The sequence below is a fragment of the Patella vulgata genome, chromosome 6 (genome assembly GCF_932274485.2).
Source record: "Patella vulgata chromosome 6, xgPatVulg1.2, whole genome shotgun sequence".
Taxonomy (NCBI): domain Eukaryota; kingdom Metazoa; phylum Mollusca; class Gastropoda; family Patellidae; genus Patella; species Patella vulgata.
Genome location: NC_065884.2, coordinates 43,081,881 through 43,100,201, shown reverse-complemented (window position 1 = coordinate 43,100,201; position 18,321 = coordinate 43,081,881). Strand labels below are relative to the sequence as shown.

The window sequence follows — 18,321 nt, the reverse complement described above, 5'->3', positions numbered from 1 at the left end:
AAATGTGGGCGTATAAAAATTGTGACCTCTATAGGGTTCACAAACTTGATATACCATATTTTTACGCTATTTGAGAACGAAGGGCGGCCATTTTGTATGTCAGTTTTGGTCCGATTTTTACGAAATTCGAATTCAACCATCCTTAAGGTGTAACGGATATATATTCAAACGGTTTTTGAAATTGGATAAAAATTATAACCTCTATATGGTCCACAAGCTAAAAACATGATTTTCCGTACAATCAGGGGTCATAATTCAGGAAGTTACAGTCCGAAATGTGCGAATATCGAAAGGAACCAAGATCTTTGGGTTATAACCTTACATTTCAAGTTTCATCAAAATCACAAGAAAATTGTGACCTCTAGAGTCCACAACGTTGATATATCATATTTTTACGCTATTTCAGTAAGAGCTATTTGAGTAAGAAGGACAGCCATTTTGTCTGTCAAGTTTGGGCCGATTTTTAGGAAATTCGAATTCAACCATCCTTAGGGTGTAACGGTTTTTGAAATTGGATAAAAATTATAACCTCTGTAGGGGCCACAAGCTAAAAACACGTTTTTCCGTACAATCAGGAGCCATAATTCAGGAAGTTACGGTCCGATATGTGCGAATATCGAAAGGAACCAAGATCTTTGGGTTATAACCTTACATTTCAAGTTTCATCAAAATCAGAAGAAAATTGTGACCTCTAGAGTCCACAACCTTGATATATTTTTATGCTATTTGAAAATGTGGGCGTATAAAAATATACAACAACTCTTGTTGACTGCTCGGACGATTTAGCTGCCGTGGGCGTATTTTTCGTTGCCTGGCAGCCTATCTGTATCTGAATTTGATTAAACTTGAAATGCATGTATATAACCCAAAGATCTTGGTTCCTTTCCATATTGGTGCATATCAATTGTTTCCTTCCTGAACTATGGCCCCTGATGACCTGATTGTACCGAAAATAGTGTTTTTAGCTTGTGGTCCCTCTAGAGGTAACAATGTTTATCCGATTTAAAAAAACGTTTGAATATATCACCATTACACCCTAATGATGGCGAGTTCGAATTTCGTGAAACTGCCGTACAAAATGGCCGCCCAACGTACGCAAATAGAGTACATATGGAATATCAAGGTTGTGGACCCTCTAGAGGCCACAATTTTGATCCGATTTTTTTATTTAAATTTGTGTTTATATCACAAAGATACTATTACACTATTTGCGTACAAGGAGCAGTCATTTTGTTGGTCAGTTTCGGTCAGATTTTCATAAAATTAGAACTAAGCTGTCATTAGGGTTAACAGTAAATGTACAGTTAAACATGGGATAAAATTTGTGACCATAATTCAAAAAGTTATGATCCGATATGCGCGAATATCGAAAGGAACCAAGATCTTTTGATTTTAAACGTACATTTCAAGTTTCATCAAAATCAGATAAAAATTGTGACCTATAGAGTGTTCACAAGCTAAAAACATGATTTTTCGTACAATCGGGGGCCATAATCCATTTATGATCCGATTTATGCCAATATCTTTTGGAGATCTATATTTTAAGTTTCATCAAAATCGAATAAAAATTTTGACCTGTAGAGTGTCCACAAACAAATTGTGGACGTCCACAAGGACAGGAGCAATGAACGTCCACATGAAAATGTGGGCGTATAAAAAACAATCCTGATAACATTAACAATAGAAGTATATATTTAAGAGATATAATTTAAATACGTGTATATAAAATTAACAAGTATACATACATGTAAATATAAGCTTTTCCATAAATAAAGAATTAAAATCCAGTTTTCAAACCCATCCATTCAATTAGATGAGCGAACGTTCCAAGAAATCACATATCTTGGGCTTGGAGTGATTGAATGTCTAATTTTTGACAACAGATATGGTTAAAAGCAGATCACAGATACTTGATTTATAAAATGATAAAACACTAAAGACACATTTTGACAAAAAGATGATCAAGGCTTCCAGGTTATAACTTTGACCGCAACTTTAGCAGCATTTGCAACAGCTGGCGTTTCATCATTCATTCTTGCTTTTATCTAGAAAACAAAAGCAGTACTGAAATTAATTTTATTATACTTTTCATTATGATAGATCAGCATAGATGAACCATAACAAAGGCTATCTTTATATTTGTTGATAACCGAGCAAAATCTTAATATTGCTTAGTAGAAAAAGAAAGGACAAGTAATCAATAAGGCCACCATTAAGACCCACAATGTGTTAAGAGCGTGTCCGCGAGAGAAACCATGCAGAGGGTGATAAGTGTTGGGTCGGGGATTTGGACCAAATTTTTTCTGTGAGTTTGGTTAGTACCCAGATACATCCGCACAAAACATTAGGTTAATTCAGTTGATAACAATTTGGTAAATTGGAAAATTATTTTTTTTTAATAGAAAAATATTCAAAAAATGGGCTAATTTGGAACTAAATTAGGATCTCTGTTATTTGGACAATAATTGATTTGGGCAGGCGAAATTGTGGGCTTTAGTAGGGCCACCCAGGCTCCTACACACAGAGTTTTAAGTTTCTACTGCCAATGATATCTTGGTACTAGCCAGAGAATCAACTCTCTCTGAAAATTGAATTTAATGAAAACCAAAGTTTGATCAAGATGATTCATTCTGAATTCCAGCCTGTAGACAACAAAAAACACAAAAATTGGGCGTGGCTCTGCCCCTGGGGGTGGGACATGGACCAATATAAATAGGTACAACCCAATGATGGATCATTCCGAAATGGATCCAAATCTGTTAATAATTGCAGTCTATATATCATTTACAGACAAAATGATTAACAAAAAGTGGGTGTGGGGAGGGGGGGGAATCATGCACCAAAATCAATAGTTGCCGTCCTTAGGGTATAAGGATTAAGTATACCAAGTTCCAAGATAATTCATTCAGAATTATGGCCTTCGCTAAACACATAAATCGGGCGTGGCTCTGCCCCTGAGGGTCGGGAATACCAAGTTCTAAGATGATTCATTCAGAACTGCGGCCTGTATACGATAAACATAAAAATTGGCCATGGCTCTGCCCCTGGGGGTCTGGTATTCACCAAAAAACAATAGGCATCATCCTTTGGGTATAAGGAATAGGTATGCAAAGTTTCAAAAGGATCTGTTAAGAATTGCGGCCTGTAGGCGAAACACAGACACACAAAAATTGAGTGTGGCTCTGTTCTGTTCAAGGGGGTAGGGCATTCACCAAAAGAAGGTCTTCCTTAGGGCATAAGGAATAAGTATGAAAAGTTTTCAAGACAATTGATTAAGAATTGCGACCTGTAGGCGACACATCGACACACAAAAGAAAATGGGTTTGGCTCTGACCCTGGGGGTTGGGCATGCACCACAAACAATAGGGATGTTCCTTAGGGCATAAGGACTAAGTATGCAAAGTTTCGAGATGATATGTTAAGAAATGCGGCCTGTAGACGACAAACAAATACAAGAAATGGGCATGGCTCCGCCCCTGGGGGTCGGGCATGCACCAAAAACATTAGGAATCATCCTTAGGGTATAAAGAATAAATATGTAAAGTGTCAAGACGATCACTTAAGAATTATGACATGTAGGCGACACACATAGACAGGGGTGACGGCAATATACGTCAACATTATGAATGGGGACTCATAATTTTGATCTATAAAAATGGGTTTAAGGTCCACTGGACGCAACTTAGGTCATTTTCAGATGAACATATAGTGATGCATATGTTTGGTCATCTTTACTAAGTTTATATATATTCCATTCAATCGTCATCAACTTGACACAAACTAGGTAATTTTGGGACTAACATATGATACAGTTTTATTTCAATAATTCGTGTGCACGAAAAGAGATAATCCGTGAGATTGGACAGACAACACTAGACCATGTTACCTACGCCACTGAACTCTATGACATACCTTATGATCTAAAGCGCATGTGTTAGATCACTTTTGACTTAAACAAGGGGCAAGTTTCATGAATGTCCAATGATATTTACACAGAACGAATCTTATATGAATATGATAATCGTAATCAAATGAAACATCTTTCAGCTCTCAGGTTAAAGGGGGGGTTGGATGGCCGAATGGTTAGCATGTGCGTGCTGATTCATAAGGCCTGTCATTGAGTCAACAGGTGTGGTTTCAAATCCTCAGTTGTACGGGACAAGGAGTAGGGTCGCCTGTCCAACCTCGTGGGTTTTTTCCCACTGGTAAATACCCCTACACACAAACGAATTATTGAAATAAAATTAAAAACCATGTTAGTCCCGAAATGACCTACTTTGTGTCGAGAGTGGACGTTAAACCCCATTTATCTCTCTCTCGGGTTAAAGATCACTACTTGTCAATAGCTGCAGGGTGGTTTATAGCAGCATCCCCAGTACCGTTCTCCTGGCTGAAAATGTTCCGTGGAGAACCTGACAACCGATCACAAACTGTTACGTGTAACAGGTTTTAAGGATGAGGGGGGATTGTAGATGATTGAGTGGCATTGGGCCATACACATGTCATCAGCATGACTACACATGCTAAAATTGATTACCATTATATCTTTCAAAAGGATGGAATGTTAGAATTGCATATGTACACATATATAGAGATGTTAAGTATGGCAATGTTCGATGGGTGCGCCTCTCCACTGTCGACTAATTTAAATGACTGCTGATTATCACCTTTTCTTCCATGGTTGGTTACTTGAACGTGCCAAATAGGCTATGTTTGTCAAAATTATTTTAGGAATTAGACCGCGCTTATTCCCATCTGTATTTAGAAACCAATCAGTAGAAACATTTGGAAGTTTTAATGGAGAGTTATTGAAAATCAGGAGACAACATACATTACATATTGAAATCTACTGACCGAGAAGATGACGTATATAGGTTAAAACATTATTACAAAAATGGGGTCCCAAAACTAAGAAAATAGGAAGGCAGGTCAGGATCTTAAGTGAACACTTCTGCTCTTAAAACATTATTTGTCCTTATATGACAACAATAAAATATGATATTTAATATAATAATAGATTAATAAACTTACTGAATCAACATGCAATAATAACACCTCTCTTCCTTCGGGCGCTTCTGATAAACAAGTTAAAGCCTGCCAAAATAGTAAATACCAATTCAAAATAATATGTTGAGAATTCCAAGTTTTAGATCAAGATAAATTTTAATAATGATAAAAATCAGAACTATCTTGGCCATTAACACAGCATTGCCAGGCAACCAAAATATACCTATGCAGAGCTTTGAGAAAGGGTCAGCAAGGACATCACACAATAATCCCTTATAACTAGCGAAACAACCATAGAAAGTATGATTAAGAAATATCTTTGAAAAACTCTTTGAGATGTAGCTTGTTTTCAAGAAAAGTTAAAAATAGGTGACTGTTGATGACAAATACTCCCACATAATATATGGTTCTATACAAAACATACAAAATAAAATAATGTATATTTACCTTAAGTGCATTAACCCGTACTTCACTTGTAGAATGATTAACCAGTTTAACCAATGGTTCTACAGCATTACCACCAATAGATGTATATTTCCCTTTTGTTGTTATAGATATCCTAGAAATATAACATCAACAGATTTAAACAGATTCATAACATTAATTTTTAAACAGATTTCATAACATTCATTTTTAAACTGATTTTATCGTAAAAAGAACAGATTTTATAAAAATAATTTTCAACTTTCACAACAATGCATGCATTTTCATAAATTTTCAGGGTGATGAGAATTGCGTTTATATCACCAGGATATTCTTATTTTAAAATATTGAACAGCACTATAAATTATGTACACATGGCATATATTTTATTCTTACGTCATAATGGCACCAGCAGCATTAGCAATGACGTCTGCTGATTCATCATTTAATAAATTAATAAGTTCAGGTACTGCTTCTTCTTCAACAGCTTTATCTTTACCAGCTAAAGGTATACTGCAAATTAAACAAGCCAACAGTGAGGCTGATGTCCCCCACCGAAATCCCAAAATAAATAGATGACACATTAATTAATCGCACATTTATTTCTTTCAAAAGTATCAAGCACTCAACTGATTATCAACTATACACTAAGTTTCATCACTCTCTATCAGATAGAATCAAAGTTATCTTGTCCCAAAGCATTGACCAATAAAATTTCTTAGCTCTGCTTAGCTTTAGCTCGAAATGTTAATCATTGAACTGAGTCAAGACATTCACTTAATGAAAATCTACATCAAGTTTTAACATTCTACCTTAAAATTAAAAGCATAGTTGTTATGTTTCTTCATCACTCTCACTTAATTAAAACCAAAGTTATCGTGCCCCAAAGTATCAACCAATCAGATTGCTTATCTCTGCTTACCGTAAGCAGACAATGTTTATCATCAAACTTCATCAAGGCATTCACCTAATGAACACACCTAAACCAAGTTTGAATATTCTACCTCAATTAGGAGAGTTATTGTGTTCCAAAGTATCGACCAATCAAATTGCTTATCGCTCCTCTTACCCTGAGTAGAAAATGCTCATTATCGAACTTAGTCAAGGTATTGATGTAATAAAACTATACACCAAATTTCATCACTCTCACTTAATTAGAACTAAAGTTATTGTGTCCCAAAGCATCAACCGATCAAAGTGCTTATCTCTGCTCACCCTAAGCAGAAAATGCTCATCTTCGAACTCCATCAAGGCATTGACCTAATAAACACCTACACCAAGTTATTGTGTCCCAAAAAGTGTGATGGACAGACGGACCCATTTTAATAGTCCCCTGCTTTCTTTGAAAGGCGGGGACAACTTGGAACAAGCCAATCTTACTTTCTTACTGCGATACAGAGAGGCTGGGTAGTACCGAAGGGCTTACTTATCAAATATTCAGTTATTAAGTTAGATTTCCTTCAGTTCAAGGTAATTAGAGGGCTGTTTCTGGTTGGTCAGCATTAACCAAGTATTGTTTTTACTTTTATATATTCCCTAGTTACATTTTATATTTGCTTGATAAAGACTAGAGAAGATTTGTCGAAATGTCTCTCAGTAATAAGCAGTAATTGTATTCCATAGAACTGTGACCTGTGTATTCCAGTTCAATTACTAAAGGAAGTTAGTTATTGTGTTCCAAAGCATCAACAAATCAAATTGCTCATCTCTGCTTAGTCTAAACAGGCAATGCACATCACTCCATGACATTCATCATCAATCGATGTCACAGATTAAATTATTTTCATAATCAAATGATTAAATGATGTCACAGATTAAAATATTTTAATAATTAAATATCAATTTTAATAATTAAATGATGTCAGAGGCTAAATTTCAATAATTAAATAACGTCAGAGATAAAATTATTTCAATAATCAAACATGATGTCACAGATTAAATTATTTTAATAATCAAATAATGTCACAGATAAAATTATTCTAATAATTAAACGATTTAAAGATATTCAAAACTATTTGACAATGCACTAAACTAATGAACATGTCACAACAGAATTCCTGTATCGCAAAATACATATATTTATTGATTTTTTGACAGCCCTAACAGAATGACACCCTTTCTGGAACAGACATAAAAAGAACAGAATATATCTAATAAGTTTACCTTAAATCCATTATATCTCTAGCAGCTTTAGATCGTATAACTGGTATTTCATGTTTGAGTAAAGATGTAAAAGTTTTCATGGCATCAGATGCTAAGGCTTTAGATGTATCAACTCTCATACAATAGTGTAAAGTATCAAGTATTAATTCCTGTCAATTGAAAACATTCATTTTATCAATACGTTTAAATACCCTTTGGGGTGGAGGTCTGAGGTAAAATAAACATAAAAATGCAACAGGCCATTAATAATATTATTAAATGGTGCTTTAAGTTTTACTGCATTACAATCAAGCCTGGAAATAAGGCACATGTCACAGACAATGTCAGACACAAAACCTCTGGTGCCGGTGATTTTGTCCGGCACTGATTTGTCTTTTTATCTTTTATCTCCAGACGTGAACATAGAATGTATTTGGAAATAACACAATATCAGCTGTTAACACTTCTTATTTGAAAGACATAAGCAGGTTTACCTTAATTTCATCAAGTTCTGTTTTAAGCTTTTCTACTAATGTTGGTACTAATTCACATGCAACAATACCTTCAGCTCCTGAAAAACAGAGAGTGCCATATCTTGATGTTGGGTAAAAAACATATATAATACAATTTTTTTATAAATTGTAATGCAGCAAAACTTAAAGCACCATAATGATAATGGCAAAAATCTATCTTATTATGAATCAATTTGATATCAATACTGAAACAATTAGATGAGATGTTCCCAACCACAAAGGATTGTGAGATGGCATTTCATGAGTAATTAGCCATTAGTCAGCCAGCTGACAGTGTACATTAAGAAGAGGTAGTGGGTTGCTCAGATAGTAGTCTCATTTTATTTATCAAAAGGAGAAAATAACAGAAACATGTAAAATTTTACATAAACACATGTGGGTGAATAATTATTATTACTAGGGGGAGGAAGCAGATTATATAATATATTGTAATGTATTCTTTTGGAATTAAAATCTAACAGCTCAATTTATAGTTGCATTTTGTAGTTGCAGGTTTAGCCTAGTCAAGAAGTAAATTTGTATAGTCATTCAGATATGATGAAAAACCAAGGTCCCATCCATGTATAAAGGTGTCTCAGGATTCTTTAATGTTATCATTTGACAAAGGGTAATCAGTCTATTGTACTTCAGGGACTAATCTGTCTTCTATTTATGTCTACTATCTCTGCATGCACCAGTTTTTGATAAAGCAGCTTTTATGTTATCATTTGACAAAGGGTCTTTAAGAGAGAGAGAGAGAGAAATGGGGTTTAACATCCACTCAACACATACCAGGTCATTTCGGGACTTAACACTAATAAAAATTATGACCTGTAGAGTGTTCACAAACAATCGTGGACGGACGGGGCGACGAAAATATAAGTCCACATGATAATGTGGGCGTATAAAAAGAAAAGAATTTATCAGTAATATAAATGATGTGACTAGTTACTCACCTTGTGGAGTTTCAGAAATCATTTCTAGAGCTTTGTGAGCATTTTTACGAGCGATATCCTCCGAATCATTAAATAAATTTGATACAGGTTTAATTATTTCATGATCTAGAAAAGCATCTCTTCCAATTGCATGACCTTCAAATAAATACAAAAAATAACAATGAAGTATTAGATAAACAATAATATACAAGGCAACAATGAGGCTGGAATCCTTCGCTTTAATCTGAGGCGGGAATCCCTGCCTCCATCCCAAAATAAATAGATGACATTTATTAAAAACATTTTATAAAGCATTGATCAATCAAATTGTTTACCACTGTGCATAACCTGAGCACAAAATGCTCATTATCAAACTTGAATAAATGAATTTTGATTTGATTCCATGCTTTTCAGTGCCAACACTATTGATGCAATGAAACTATACCTACAAAATACTTCAAGTTTCATCTCTCTTCCGGAGTTAACATACATGTACTCCAATGCATTGACAATTCAAATTGTTCATCTCTGCTTACGGTAGTCAAAGTGGAAAATGCTCATCAAGACATCGAACTAATGAACATCAACAAGTTTGAACACTCTACCTCAATTAGAAGACTTACTGTGTCCCAAAAAGTGTGATAGAGGAACAGACAAACACATTTTACTAGTTCCCTGCTTTCTTTCAAAGGTAAAGGACAACCAGTGGTTGCCATGCCCACATTTTGCAAGAGATGGACAGAGAATAAGCCAAAAAAATAAAATCAGGGGCCAGGAAGTTACGGTCCGACATGCACGAATATCAAAAGGAACCCAGATCTTTTGGATATAAACATATATTTTAGGGTTTCATCAAGATCGGATAAAAATTGTGACATCTAGAAGGTCCTCAACCTCAGTATTACATACTTTTACACTATTTGCGTCCAAGTAGCAGCCATTTTGTCTGGCAGTTTCAGTCTGATTTTCACAAACTTCTAACACAATCTTCAATGATGTATAACAGTCATATATTTAAACAGTTTTTAAAAATGAATGCAAAGTGTGACTTCTACTCTAGAGGATCCACAAGCTAAAAACAGGAATTTTCAAACATTCAGGGGCCATAATCCAGGAAGTTACGTTCCGATATGCACGATTATCGAAAGGAACCGAGATCTTTGTGATATAAACATAAATTTAAATTTTTAAAAAGATTGATCAAAATCAGATCAAAATTGTGACCTCTAGTAAGACCACGATATACCACACTATTTGCGTAAGAGGAGCGGCCATTTTCTCTGGCATCTTTGGACCGATTTTCTCAAAATTCTACCTCAACCGTCACTACAGTGTAATGGTGATATATTGAACGTTTTTAAATCGGATAGAAATTGTGACCTTTAGAGGGTCCATTTGCTAAAACGTGATTTTTAGTACAATCAGTGGCCATAATCAAGTAAGTTACAATCCAATATGTGCGAATAACGAAATGAACCATGGTCTTTTGGTTATAAACATACATTTCAAATTTCATCAAAATCAGACATAAACTGTGACCTCTAGCTAAAGACGTTATTTTTCGTACAACAAGGGGCCATAATCCATTAAGTTACAGTCCTATACATGCCAACCGAGATCTTTGGTCAAAATCCAATAAAAATGGTGAACTGTTGAGTGTCCACAAACAAATTGTGGATGGACGGACTGACAGGGGTGACGACAATATACGTCCACATGAAAATGTGGGCTTATAACAAAATTCACATGTTCTTAAAACTAAAGCGAATAAACTTTGGAAGTTGCCTTAGATACATACATCAATGGTAAGCTTATACATTTTTCTTAGGGTCGCCATTGTTCTTATTTTTACATTTTTTGTTGTGGATATTTACAAGGGTTTTGAAATATTCTAGATTTTATTTCAAATATTTCTCTTATTCACATTTTTTGTTGTGGATATTTACAAGGGTTTTGAAATATTCTAGATTTTATTTCAAATATTTCTCTTATTCACATACATTCTACTATTTCTAAAATAAATTGATGACCAAAGGGAATAATAAAAGCACAGAATAGTGTCACTATTATGTTCGGCAAACATCATATGCTCCCTTTTTTTCGTTTTTGGAGATTGTCTTTCTTGATGTGTCATCAGCAAACTTAGGTCTTCTGGGCTTCTGTTTGTGTGTTGCAGTTCTCCTGCACTTACTACTGATTAAAAACTCTAAATCTACTAGTAATATTACAAGTCCTCTCAAAAGCTTCTTAATGTTATATAATTGCCAATTTCAAACCAGATCTGATTGGTAAGCAGTTTTTGGTTATCCAAGAAATAAAGATTAATGTGGATACATAATTTAAAAAAAAACAAAAAAAAACAGACCACAAATTTGATTTATGGTTTGTTGAGATAGTAATATTTGTAAAAACTTCCAATACAAACATATTTACCTGCTATTACAAAGAGGCATTCTGTAGATTTCTGTCTAACTGTAATGTCAGGATCACATAATAATTTTTTAAGACTTTCTGCAATGCCTGAAATAATTCATAAGATACTATAACATGTATGATGAAATATTTATTATTTAAAAATTCAAGAAGTACATTACTAACATTATTAATTTGATTGTATGTTTTATATATAAATTATGATTATTTTTTACAATCTCAATATAGGGATTATTAATCTAAAATTCTATTGTTTATATGGACCAGACAACAGGATTATTTTTGTAACCAGTTGATAAAGGCTTGCACTCTAAATGCTTCCTGGATTAAAACTACTCCATTTCAAATACATTCTTGTCAAGTTTGTTTCTTGGGGAATGTTATTTATCTATACTATATCATTTCTTCCTTTGGTCCCTGATCGTATCACCTAACAGGGTTAAAAATTCACGCAAATCTCCAAATCTAATTCGCACAAGGATTCTCGCAAGAGCTTACTACATTGTGAAACGACAAGGATTCGCGTAAAATTTTTTTTCTAAAAAAACAAAAAACAAAAATCTCGGAAAATTGTCGAGTTTGAATGTCAGTCAGGGTCAGTGTTCATCATGGGGCTGTATTTTGTCGGCTTTAGCCGATTGATGTTTATTCAAGCCGATTGGTAAAACAATGAATCGGCCACTGTGGTATCGCAAATAATCAAACTACTTTTGGCTAAATTACAACGGGTTAATTATTACTTGCTAATTAAGAAGACAATCAACTTGCTTGTCGGCTACAACAGTCATACCTTAGTGAGAATCGACTATATGTGGTTCATAATCCGAGTAATTAGCACATTTAACAGTGATTTTGATAATCCGGTAAAATAAACAAAAAGTGGGCACTGAAGACGGTCTCGGCATGGTTTCCGAATTGAGCGTCTTCCACGCTCAGTCCGTGTGAATTCCAGTTACCGGTAGATATTAAAATAATAACTGGATAATACATTGATGGATTCACTGACCAGTTGTTAGGTAAATTTTATAGCAATTTCAGTTATGGTTGTCACATGATCATTTTGTTTTTTAGTCAGTATTATTAAGATTCGCGCAGATTGCATATATATGAGAATCCTCTTATATTCTCGCAAAAAATGACAAATTTCTAGCCCTGCCTAAATCTGATCTTGCCTACACTGTACAGGGAGTAAGGAGTTAATTAGTTAGTAATGGATGATGTATGATAAATCATAGCTATTAAAATACTAGATCTATTGTCCTGTTAGTCATTTCTACATATTCTTCACTTGATGACTTACCTTCTCTTAAGGCTGTTGCTATATGTTCTGGGTCGTGTAGATGATCACATAAGGACATAACAGCCCTTTGTCGGGTAAGTAATGTATCATTTTGTAATTCTTTATTCTGCAATAAAATTGATTTTTGTTTTTATTACAAGCTTCAAAGGATCATATTAAAATATTTAAAAGATAAAACATACAAAAATCCACTTTAATTTTTTTAATGCAAAGTAAATTTGATGGGATAACACTTGATGAATTTGATCTTGGTGACTGAATATATTACAATATAAGTAAGTTATGTGTAAAAAATGACACTGAATGACACAAAAACTGTTGTTTGACTCTTTCTGCTAATTATACTAAGAAATATCAATCCAAAAATGGTTCCTTTCAGTTCAGTTTTTGATAAACTGATAATTTGTCAGCATTCTACATCTTCTGATGACTGATGAGCTTCTCTTTAATATGTGTGAAACTAATGGTATCAGTAAAGCTTGTTAATGTTATAAATAATGATAAGATATTTTGTGTCCTAATATCTCCGGAACTAAATTCCAAATGCCATTGGATTAATGACATAGTTTTTGATATATTTGGAGATATTTTTATCACTGGACACTCCCAAAGGGGTACAGAATAAACAGATTTTAAACATCTACCGTAAATGGATACATGATTCTGGTGATATTTTTTGTGAGCAAAGTTTCATCTCTCTAGCCCAAACATTTTGGTTTATTAAACACATATTATTTTATGCAAGAGCTAAATCTACCTATTGCAGGTTTTTCTTTAGGCCTGATATGTTATCTAAATTATTAATTAGATATCAAATAGCTTATCAAGACAATAATCAACTCTTGATCGATGAGGCCATCGTTAGCCTGCAATATTTAGTCGATTTGAGTACCTTTTATGATGGATGATTTAACGTAAAAATGGATAGGCCTACTCAAGACTTTATTATCATACCAACGGTAATAATGATGATCAAGGCTAGCCTAAACTATTGATCACTAATATCTCGGTTCAGAGTGAAGCAATTTGACTGAAATTTTCAAAACATTCTGTTTTCATTATCTATCTTTTAACTTTTATAACGAGAACTGTCAGCTCTTTATCTAACCATAACTAATGCCCCTAACTTCACTAACTACGGCCAGTGACTGAGTGAGTAATTGCTATATTGCAAGGTTTAGGCTAAAGCAAGGGTCTACTGTCTGAACCTTCCTATTTTTTGAACAGATTTCTTTGAATGTGTACAAACTATTTAACTTTGGTTCTTATAAACTTACCTGTGTGTTTGAAATCAACTCCGGTTATATAAAATCCACTGCATAATTAAATATCCCAACAAATAAAAAATTTTCTATTGAAAAACTGAACTCCACAAACTTTTGACATCGGGCAATACCAAAATGGGGTGACAGCATGCCACATTGAAACGGTTTGCGGTACACTTACAAAAATCCAAGGTATAAGCATTAGTCTCGCCTCGTTATTGTGTTTGGGCGTTCACACATATAGCTGCCCATACCCCTTTATTTTGTTACCATCTTTTTACATTCTAGTAAAATCCCTGTTTAGTTCATAGATTTTCTTTTGAAATATTTTGTTTTAATTATTTGATTAGTAGCATGAGAGAATTTTGGCTTTAAAATTGTACCCATGTTGGTTGTTAAATTATTTATAATATAAAGAAGATAGGAAAGTTTTAGTTTATATATGACTTTATTTTTACGAGTATCCGTGCAATCATTGATATTTTCATTGTGAATAAAATTTAGTAGACTGGCCATCAATGGTTTCAATATAAATCTTTTATATAATTGCCTTCAATTGATATTTTTCGTTGTCCAAACACAAACAATCGAAATGACCGTGGTTTGTTTTCATTGCAACATGTGGTTGTCAATTCTCTGTCAAAGTTAAACCATTCCTACAACAGCCTCACATTGAATGATTCATTGGTTTCGCCCAATCCTAGTTACTTTAGTAACAAAGTCTTAGAGACCCCTAGTGCTCTCTCTTCGTTACTGGTGCGTCCTAATGACAACATGAAAATAAGGCTTTTCCCCCATCTCGGTTCTAAGGCTATTTTGGAATCCTTACCGTCTATTTTTTTTCACTGTGATTCTTCTTTGATCGCCAAAAGGAATCATTTCTTGCCATATCTGACACAAATTTATACTAAATTCCAGTAGACACAAAAACACTAGAGAAAATAAGGTTGAAAAATACTCTATCAAGAAGAGCAGCAGCAACACAAGACCCAAAAGTAAGACTGGAATATAATAAGGTGAGAAACCAAGTAAAAAATATGGTAAACAAACTGAAGAAGAACTTCGAGAGGGACCTTACAAGGAAAGCCAAAAATAACCCGAAAGCCATCTGGCAGTATATTAACTCCAAATCTAAAACTAGAATAGGCATTGGGGAACTGTGTACAGATCCCAGCAATGAAAAATCACCGACCACAGACGATGATACGCATAAGGCACAGATATTTGCAGATTACTTCAGCAGTGTTTTTACCAAAGAACCAGCAGGTCCAGCACCTGAACTTCCCCCCCAGACGAATCTTGCAGGACATGAAAACACTAAATATATCGAAGGAGGATATAATAGAGAAATTGAATAAACTCAAGGTAGACAAATCACCAGGTCCGGATAATCTTCACCCCAGAATATTGAAAGAGGTTTCGGAAAGTATCTCAGGGCCATTGAGTATTCTATTTAACTACTCTTTGATGACAACAACTGTTCCAGACGCATGGAAAAGAGCTTGCATAAGCACAATATACAAAAATGGAGGCAAAAAAATGGCAGTGAACTACCGCCCAGTGAGCCTGACTTCGATTGTTTGTAAATTAATAGAATCGATAGTGAGGGAGCATATCATAACACACATGAAAGAGAATAACCTATTTTCGAATAAGCAATATGGTTTTATATCAGGAAGATCCACAACCCTCCAACTACTGACTGTGTTGGATAAATGGACAGAAGCAATTGACAAGGGGTTAACAGTTGACTGCATCTACATGGACTACCAAAAAGCATTTGATACGGTTCCCCATAAAAGACTGCAAACAAAATCACATCTTACGGAATCAATGAACAAATCCAAGGTTGGATTGCCAGTTTTTTGAATGGAAGACTACAGCAAGTGACACTAAATGGTGAGTGTTCAAAGTGGGCGCCAGTGACATCCGGAATCCCCCAGGGGTCGGTGCTAGGACCAGTTTGTTATTTTCATCAACGACTTGCCGGACGATGTAAACTCGGATGCATTCCTTTTCACTGATGATACCAAAGTGTTCAATATAATTAAGTCAAAAGAGGATCAAAAACAACTCCAGAATGATTTGAACTCGCTAGAATATTGGAGCAACTTGGCTACTCAAATTCCATCCAGACAAATGTAAACATATGCACATTGGAGGAAAGCACACCAAAGAAACTGAATACACACAAACATACACACTACATATGATAAGATAATAACGAGTTGCAGTAGAGAGAAGGATATAGGAGTAGAATTTGACCCAGACTTGTCATTTGAAACACACATAAGTGAAAAGGTAAAGAAAGCCAACTCAAGATTTGCATTACTGAGAAGAACTTTTCAATTCCTAGACGTGGACACATTTGTGCCACTATACAAAACATTGGTCAGGCCACACTTGGACTTAGCTAGCTCTGTGTGGGCGCCACATAAACAGAAGCATACTAACCTGATAGAGAACGTACAGAGAAGGGCCACCAAAAAGCTACCCTAGGACTCAAGGATCTTACTTACTCAGAAAGACTAAAAAAGTTAAAAATCCCAACACTGACATACAGAAGACTGAGGGGAGACCTAATTGAATGTTACAAAATAGTGCAGGGAAAGTACGATAAAGAGGCAGCACCTCCCCTAAAAATCTGGAAGGACGTGGCAAGGGTTGGGGCTAGTGGAAACTCCAAGAAGATTTTTATCCCGAGAGCAAACAAAACAGTCAGGAAAAATTCCTTCACTATGCGAGTCCCCCCCACCTGGAATGCCCGGCTAGATGATGTGGTCAGTGCGCCGAACATCAACACTTTTAAATCCCGACTGGATAGGTTTTGGCAAAAACACGAATCTTACTATAACTATAAGGTTAAATCCACCGGAACAACATACAATTACTTTGAGTCCAGAGTAGAGGATTGTATAGAACCTGATCTGGAAATCTACCATAAGTAGCCATAAGTATAATGATTTAGTGTTCCACTCTTCACTATTTGTAACATAATAATTACTTATTTCAATCCAAACTGTGATGACGTGTTGAAAATTTTGCAATTGAACCTAATTCTACTTGCTCAAAGCCTTGATAGTGTATCAATTGCAGCCGTAGATAAGAATTATCACGACTAACAATTGCAGCTAGCCCAACACGTGACGAATCGAAAGCAGTGTTTTTCTTGTCCTCTAGTTGTAGCCTAGCCTACTCAACTCAGTCAAAAAGTAAACACGTCAAATTTTTCAAGTAAGAGACCTTTTTTATTCATTGGGATATTTAAAGATACATTATGGCCTAATATGGGAGATATTTATAGAGAGTTGGCCATTCTTGCTATTATAACAGTTCAAAAGTAGATGATGAAAGAAGAATATATTGAAGAATTCAGTCAAATTACTTTATTCTGAACATAGTTATCATCGTTGTAATATTTACCTAGAAATGGTAGCCAAATGTGTCTTCACCTTCGCCGAACGTTTGATTGACAGTCGATAACTCCACCTACATATCTCGATTATCAAGTAAAGTTTTCAATGGCATACGGAAACGCTTTACAGCGGCCTCGCTAAGTACACTATCATTTAGCCTCGATCTAACTGACGTATTTTCATCAGGTTACCCCTTATCTGATTTAATCAATTAGTGAAATCCTATTTAAATCTGAGCTGTAGCCGAGCCATCCGTGGGTCTACAGAGTTGATTTTGGTCTTCTTGTTTAAATAAAGATCTAATTTATAATTTCTATAACATCTGAAGCCTAATTATTAAGACTTGCAATAATCAGATTTAGCTCTTGCATAATGCATGTTTAATTGTGCAAATTTTATTTAACCGGAGTTGATTTCAAACACATAGGTAAGCTTATAATAACCAAAGTTACATAGTTTGTTCAAAATCGAAGAAATCCGTTTAAAAAATAGGAAGGTTCGGACAGGAAGTGAGTAGGCCTAACTGTCTTTAATAATAATGATATCAAAACAAGATACTTACTAAACGGGGTATGGCTCTTGCGCCAAAGGCAAGGGGTGTTCTCGTAGGATCGATCTGTGGTGGGTATTTAGCAGATATTCTTGTTAATGCCATGTTGTCAAAAGCAAAGAAATTAATATTATGTTATTTACATCACAGTTCGCTATTCATTTTATTCGCCAATTTCAGCATGCCGTTCCTAGGATACAGCGCATGCGCACCCGTAACAGGAATCTAATATGGTTATCTTCGTATTTTGTAAGACTAGATTTCAATAGATACCTATACCGTAGGTTTTATTGAAAAAAGGAATCTTGAAATGTATGTTATTTTTGAATAGAATAACA

General features: G+C 34.8%; 1 protein-coding gene across 1 annotated transcript; it reads right to left on the bottom strand.

Moving 5' to 3' along the window:
* Nucleotides 1-1,674: 1,674 nt before the first annotated feature.
* On the bottom strand, nt 1,675-18,196 carry LOC126823291 (radial spoke head 14 homolog). Its single transcript, XM_050552037.1, has 10 exons — nt 17,996-18,196; nt 12,753-12,858; nt 11,453-11,539; nt 9,041-9,175; nt 8,067-8,143; nt 7,594-7,742; nt 5,827-5,943; nt 5,455-5,566; nt 5,032-5,094; nt 1,675-2,045 (listed from the first exon to the last, which is right to left on the bottom strand). Exons 1-10 carry the CDS (start codon nt 18,086-18,088, stop codon nt 1,962-1,964), a joined length of 1,023 nt encoding a protein of 340 aa, XP_050407994.1. The 5' UTR covers nt 18,089-18,196; the 3' UTR covers nt 1,675-1,961.
* Nucleotides 18,197-18,321: the final 125 nt, after the last annotated feature.

Excerpts from the sequence above, each read along its gene's own strand:
- LOC126823291 (XM_050552037.1), bottom strand. The coding sequence starts at position 18,088 with ATGGCATTAACAAGAATATCTGCTAAATACCCACCACAGATCGATCCT. Across the intron at positions 5,567-5,826 it reads GCTGCTGGTGCCATTATGAC|GATATCTATAACAACAAAAG; the intron begins GTAAGAATAAAA and ends TTATATTTCTAG. Across the intron at positions 2,046-5,031 it reads TATTATTGCATGTTGATTCA|ATAAAAGCAAGAATGAATGA; the intron begins GTAAGTTTATTA and ends TTTGTTTTCTAG.